General features: G+C 51.6%; 1 protein-coding gene across 1 annotated transcript; it reads left to right on the top strand.

Moving 5' to 3' along the window:
• Window positions 1-606: 606 nt before the first annotated feature.
• Window positions 607-6,987, top strand: LOC146193505 (alpha-(1,3)-fucosyltransferase C-like). The gene is made up of 2 exons (XM_084600105.1): window positions 607-747; window positions 6,037-6,987. Exons 1-2 carry the CDS (start codon window positions 613-615, stop codon window positions 6,913-6,915), a joined length of 1,014 nt encoding a protein of 337 aa, XP_084456231.1. The 5' UTR covers window positions 607-612; the 3' UTR covers window positions 6,916-6,987.
• Window positions 6,988-7,277: the final 290 nt, after the last annotated feature.

The raw sequence follows: 7,277 nt of genomic DNA, 5'->3' as shown, positions 1-7,277 counted from the left end.
CAACGGTGTCATCTGGCGGAGCTTGGCTGAAAAGCTTGCTAGGCAACGGCTGTTCAATACTATTCATGCCAACCGGCCACCGGCTACGCGATGAGGCGAAACCTGGCGTAGTGTTGCTTTCGCAACAATAATATTTCTGCTTCAGGCGGTGCATCTACACCTGGTCAGTATACCTCCAACCTCAATGACGACGACTGATTTCCTGCATATGTGTTGTAATATATCATTCGACTTCCTAATATTTTCCAGAGAACATTATAGAGCCTAATATCTAATAGAGAAGGTTAATGTTCGACTTATTCCTTATATCTATATATTCTTAGCCACCCTGGACAACATAACTAATTTTAATTAATTCGATCAGTTCACAGTACATTGTCCGCTTTATAATCGTATACAAATTGTCGCAGTCGTGAAATGTAAGAGCCCTAACGATGCTGCTTCTGGTGTTTTATTGTGCACTGATGGCTTGTTTTTTCGAACTGCTGAGGCAGATTGAATTTTGTTATCATCTTGCTTGCAGGTGCTAGCTGCTTAGCCTTCACTGGAAAATTCAGCACACCGACCAGCGTTATCAAGTGGATGGTCCTATCCGTAGTGCTCGTCGCTATAATGTATGGATCTCTGTACGACGTTAAGCGAGTCCGGGGTGATCGTTCTGGACTTCGATTACCACGAATCATGTTGTGGACCCCATTCTTCAGATCCTGGTACGGAAAGCTCAATAACAACCGGACCGCCGAAGACATTACCCATGTAGGGGTGTGTTTATTCGGTGAACCCAGGTGATTCCAGCCGCTCAGGGGAGACTCGCAGCGAAGCGTCAGGCGTGGCGAAAGAGCAAGGCAGCGAACAACTTCTTCGTCCTTGAGAGCGGCAGCACGTGACGCATGTCAGTGGTTATATCGATGAAGATTACCACACTACAGTTTCCCCCCGGGCAGAGAAGGAGCCATCCTGGCGACTCATGGCGCCGAAAGGACAGACGGATCGTAGTAGGGCTTGATTCGGTCCACATGAACTATTTCGCGTCCACGGCGACGCAAGTCCGCAGATGGCGTAACCGGCTCAACTACGTAGTTCACAGGAGATGTTTTTTGAAGGACTCGGTATGGACCGTGATACCGAGCAAGAAGCTTCTTTGACAGGCCGGCGGTTGTGGCAGGAACCCAGAGCCACACCAGGGAGTTGGGCGCATATGAAGGCGCCTCACCAGTGTCACGATGGTGTTTTTGTTGCCACTGATTTTCCTTTGTAAGCGAACGAGCGAGCTGACGGCATTCTTCTGCGTACTGGGCGGCGTCCGAGAGTGGCGTCGATTCAGAAACATCAGGGCGGTAGGGAAAAAGCGCGTCCATTGTGCAGGTTGGCTCGCGCCCGTAAAGAAGAAAAAAGGGAGAAAATCCGGTGGTGGTCTGTATCGCAGTGTTGTACGCGTAGGTTACGAAGGGAAGAACGTGGTCCCAGTTGGAATGAGCGTCGTTGACGTACATGGCCAGCATGTCACTCAGAGTACGGTTGAAGCGTTCTGTCAGGCCATTCGTCTGAGGGTGGTAAGAAGTAGCGGTGCGATGAATGATGCGACATTCTTTCAGTAGGGCCTCGAGAGCGTCGCACAAGAAAACGCGTCCGCGGTCACTGAGCAGTTCCTTCGGAGTCCCGTGGCGAAGAATCAAGTTGTTGAGAATGAACAAAGCAACGTCTCTTGCAGAGGCAGAGGGTAACGGTGATGTTTCAGTGTAGCGAGTCAGATGGTCTACTGCCACAATAATCCACCGGTTTCCAGCAGGAGTAGTCGGAAGAGGGCCATAGAGATCTATGCCAACGCGGTCAAACGGACGAGCAGGGCAGGGTAACGGCTGCAACGAAACAGAGGACTTCTGAGGAGTTTTTCGGCGTTGACAAGATTCGCAAGCGCGCACGAAATGTCTTACGAAGCGGTACATTCCACGCCAGTAAAATCGCAGACGTAGGCGCGTGTAGGTTTTCAATACGCCACCGTGAGCACATTGTGGGTCACCATGGTACGCAGCACAAATGTCGGCACGGAGATGACGCGGGATGACTAGAAGCCACTTCCGTCCATCAAGCAAATAATTGCGGTGATAGAGAAGACCGTCACGAATGGAGAAGTGGTGGGCTTGGCGGACGAGTGCTTTGGATGAATGACCGGGAGTAGGACTTGAGAGAAAATCCAAAAGTGCATTGATCCAGGGGTCATTCCGCTGCTCGGTAGCCATGTCGATAGTTGTAAGAGTCGACAAATCGTAGGCACAGACGTGGTCAGACGAATTATCTCTAGGCAATGGCGAGCGGGAAAGAGCATCCGCGTCCGTATGCTTTAGGCCTGATCGATAAATGAGATGAATGTCAAACTCCTGGAGACGAAGAGCCCAGCGAGCAAGGCGACCGGATGGGTCTTTCAGAGAGGCAAGCCAGCACAAAGCGTGGTGATCGGTCACAACGTAAAACGGTCGACCATACACATAAGGACGAAATTTTCCGATAGCCCAAATAATGGCCAAACATTCCCTTTCTGTGACTGAATAATTAGATTCTGCCTTTGTCAATGTTCGGCTGGCGTATGCCACAACATACTCGCTGTAACCAGGCTTACGTTGGGTAAGGACGGCACCAAGCCCAATGCCGCTGGCATCAGTGTGGATCTCCGTAGGCGCAGCCGGATCAAAGTGGCGTAGAATGGGCGGCGAAACCAAAAGGCGGCGTAAAGTGTCGAAGGCTTTATCGCAGGCTGGAGTCCAGGCGGAAAGGTCGGAGCTGCCGGCAAGGAGCTGGGTCAGAGGAGCGATGATAGAGGCGAAGTTCAAGATGAAACGTCGAAAGTAGGAGCAGAGGCCAATAAAGCTCCGAAGCTGCTTCAGGGAGGTTGGCTTCGGGAACTCTGCAACTGCGCGAAGTTTGGTGGGGTCGGGAAGAATGCCGTCCTTAGAAACTACGTGGCCTAAAATTGTGAGTTTTCGGGCGGCAAAGTGGCACTTCTTCAAATTCAACTGAAGCCCAGCGCCTGCGAGACACGTGAGGACATCCTTTAGGCGGAGAAGGTGAGAAGAAAAGTCGGCAGAAAAAACTACGATGTCGTCCAGATAACAAAGACAGATCTGCCACTTGAGTCCACGAAGAACAGTGTCCATCAGGCGCTCGAAAGTAGCCGGGGCATTGCAGAGGCCAAAGGGCATAACGTTGAACTCGTATAATCCATCCGGTGTTATAAAGGCAGTTTTCGAGCGGTCATTATCAGCCATCGGTACTTGCCAGTAGCCGGAGCGCAAACCCAAAGAGGAGAAATACTCGGCTCCCTGTAAACAGTCCAAGGCGTCGTCGATTCGCGGCAAAGGATAGACATCTTTGCGCGTGATTTTGTTAAGCCTACGGTAATCGACGCAAAACCGGATGGAACCATCTTTCTTGGTGACCAAAACAACCGGAGAAGCCCATGGACTGTTAGATGGTTGTATGACGCCCCGGCGAAGCATGTCGTCCACGTTGTCAGCAATGACTTGGCGCTCAGAGGCCGACACACGATAAGGACGCTGTCGTAAAGGTGCGTTTGTACCAGTGTCGATTGCGTGCGTAACGACAGACGTGCGACCCAGAGCAGTGTGAGGAAGGTCGAAGGCAGAAGTGAAGTTCTGTAGAAGAGCAGCGAGTTGATCGCGTTGTGCGGGTGGGAGATCTGCGTCAATAGCTTGTTGAAGAACATCGGGTGGTGTCGAAGCGGTCGCTGTATCGCAAGAGCTGAGCACATTAACGTCTAATGAAGTAGGCGTTGCAGGAAGAGTATTTACAAGCTCGGGATCAAGTTCTTCAATACGACCGAGACACTCGCCGCGTAGCAGGACGGACGGGCACGAAAATGGATTTGAGACGTACATTGCACTAAGGCCATCTTCGAACTTGAGGACAGCAAAAGGAAGCAGGAGGCAGGGATGGCGTGAAGCGGCGTCGGAAGGTGTGAAGAAGACAGTCGAACTAATAACGCTTTCACAGGACAGTGGAACGAGGACAGCAGAAAATGGAGGAATGTCTGTGTCACTGGCGACGAGGAGTTTTGCAGGCCGGGTAGGGACGTCACACAAGACGGTATCACAAAGAGGTAAAAAGGAAACTTCCGCGCGGGCGCAGTCAATAACGGCATGATGAGCGGAAAGGAAATCGTAGCCCAGGATGATGTCGTGTGAGCAGTGAGCCAGTACAATAAACTCGATGGTGTATAAGACGTCTTCGATGAGAACACGGGCCGTGCACGCTGCTGAGGGATGAATGCGCTGGGATGAAGCGGTGCGAAGCGAAAAGTCGGGTAGTGCGGTGGTCACCTTGCGAAGACGACGGCAAAGAGATTCACTGATGACGGATACGGCAGCGCCCGTGTCAACAAGAGCGAGTATTGCGACACCGTCGACGAACACTTGTATTACGTTAGCGGGAGAAGACGGAGGACTTGAAGAGTTCGAACCAAGCGCAGTTCTTGCCCCGGGAACTGCGACTGTTAGTTTCCCTCAACAGCGCCGGTAGAACGTCGGGGAAGCGGTGATGGTGAACGGCGACGAGGGGAAGATGATCGGCGAGAGGTATACGTTTGATTGTCCCGAGGAACGAACTCGGAACCGGGTTGAGTTCTCGGCGAGGGCTGGTCGGCGTCGTACGTGTAGTTCCAGGGGTCAGGGCAAGAAGGTGGAAGGCGTTGGCGGCAAAGACGGGCTACATGGCCCGGCAGCCCACAAGAGTAGCAAATTGGCCGGTTGTCTGCGGTGCGCCAAGGGTTCGTAGGGCGTTGGCGTACCCTTGGAATACGGACATGGAACGCCGACCCAGGCGATGGTGAAGGATGGTTGGAAGGGGCGGCCTGGTAGGAAACAGGTGCGGTTGGCATTAGCGGCCTGGCCGCAACTTGGGCGTACGTTAGTGGTGCCGTTACTTGCGGTGGCACGGGGCTGGTCGGAAGCACTGGGCTGGGCGAGAGCACGGAACTGGGCGAAAGGACATCAGCGATATGGTCTTGCACGGCACGCCGTATGGTAGGGGCCAAAGACGGAGCCATGTCAGGAACAAGGCGACCAGTGTCTTGTAATTGAGGGACCAGGGATAGCTGGCGGGCGATCTCTTCGCGAACGAAGGCTTTTATCTGTTGAATCAAAGGGCTGTCCTCAGATGAAGTAGAACCACCCAGTGCTAGTGTAGAAATGGTGTCGTCTCTAAAACCGGACCGCCGGGTAGAAGCGCGCTGCTTTCGAAGCTCGTCGTAGCTCTGGCAAAGTTTAATCACTTCACTGACGGAGGCAGGATTTTTCAGCCAGAGCATCTGACACGCGTCCTCGGAGATACCTTTCAAGATGTGTCCGATCTTAGCCGCTTCGGACATTACTGGGTCGACACGTTTGCACAGGTCAACGATGTCCTCTATATAACTTGTGAATGACTCTTCGGCATGCTGTGTGCGCTCACGCAAGCGTTGTTCTGCTCGGAGTTTGCGAACTGCAGGACGGCCAAACACTTCCGAAAAATTCTTCTTAAATGCAGACCAAGATGGCAGGTCTGCCTCATGGTTGCGAAACCAGAGGTTCGCCACGTCGGTCAGGTAAAAGATTACGTTACCTAGCTTAATAGTGTCGTCCCATCTGTTATAACTGCTGACACGTTCATACGCCGACAACCAGTCGTCGACGTCTTGGTCAGCCGTGCCACTGAAGAGGCATGGATCACGCTGCCGTAGAACGCCAGAACACAGTACCGTGGTTGGTAGGGGCGCCGATGTCGAAGGGGTCTCGTCTGGCATGGTGGAAGCAGTGGTCAACGTGCGGCTTCTAAGTTCCAGGGTGGATGGGAACGTACCCAGCACCTCCACCAATTGTAGGGGTGTGTTTATTCGGTGAACCCAGGTGATTCCAGCCGCTCAGGGGAGACTCGCAGCGAAGCGTCAGGCGTGGCGAAAGAGCAAGGCAGCGAACAACTTCTTCGTCCTTGAGAGCGGCAGCACGTGACGCATGTCAGTGGTTATATCGATGAAGATTACCACACTACACCCACAACTGCTGCGTCACATGCCTGGTCACCAATGACCGCCGACTACTGGCTTGCAGCGAAGCGGTTGTGTTTCATGTCCGCGACATGACTATTTACGATTTGCCCTCCTACCGTTCTCACTCGCAAAGGTGGATCTTCTACCTCATGGAGTCCCCATCGTACACAAAGTTTCCATATTTCGCTTACACAAAAGATATATTTAACTGGACTATGACATACCGGTCAGACTCCGATGTTCATGTCCCATATGGCAAAATTGTTCCTCGCCCTGTCCCTCTCAGCTCAAAGAAAAACCTTACTTCCCTTTGGATAGGGAAACGAAAAATTGCTGTTTGGGTGGCCAGCCACTGCACGACCGAAAGTAGACGCGAAGCTTTTGTTGTCGAACTACAGAAGCACCTGCAAGTTGACGTTTACGGTAAATGCGGTCACTACAACTGCTCTATATCACGCAAGAATGAATGCTACGAACACTTTGACCGTACCTATTTCTATATGCTTTCTTTTGAGAATTATCTGTGCGTCGAATATGCAACGGAGAAATTTTTCATTCCACTCAAGTATCACATTGTGCCAATAGTATTTGGCGGCGCCAATTACAGCAAAATCGCGCCCCCAAACTCATATATCAATGCTCTTGATTTCCCATCGCCAAAGGTGCTTGCTGAACACCTCATTACTGTATCGAAAAACTTTTCAGCGTACAATTCCTATTTTAAATGGAAAGAATATCAAGACGTGAGCTTTGACTGGAGCTTTTGTGAGCTTTGCAAAAAGATGCACCGTTCCTCAAACAATCAAAGTCACTCCTTCTACGGTGACATAGGATCCTGGTGGGAAGATGGAGGCCGTTGCCGAAGGGGGCGCATCTGAGGCCTAACCAAGGAGCTTGTAGAAAAAACTGCTGGTGTGGAAAGATTGCCCGTCGAGTGAAGCCTCTAGGACACCAAATAGTGGGGGGGGGGGGGTGTAGAAAAGCAAGCCAGCTGCTGCAAAGCGCGCCCACTGAACGCACGGAGAAGTGGTGGTTGTTTACGTGAGCAGAATGTAACACGGTCAAAAAAAACTTGGATGATTCATGCGTGGCTCACGGTTGTAAAAACCATGTGAAAACGACACCAGGAGTCATATTTCACAAATTGCACTAGTTGATGCTTATTCCGAATTGGCTGTTCTCTTTGCGTTGCGGAGTATATGTTCGGGCATATAGCTGGCGGATTTTTCTTCTCTGATAG

This window comes from Amblyomma maculatum, chromosome 4 (genome assembly GCF_055883805.1).
Source record: "Amblyomma maculatum isolate TAMU_Amacu chromosome 4, ASM5588380v1, whole genome shotgun sequence".
NCBI lineage: Eukaryota > Metazoa > Arthropoda > Arachnida > Ixodida > Ixodidae > Amblyomma > Amblyomma maculatum.
Note: the sequence above shows the minus strand (reverse complement) of the source record. Positions and strands in the feature narration are given on the sequence as shown.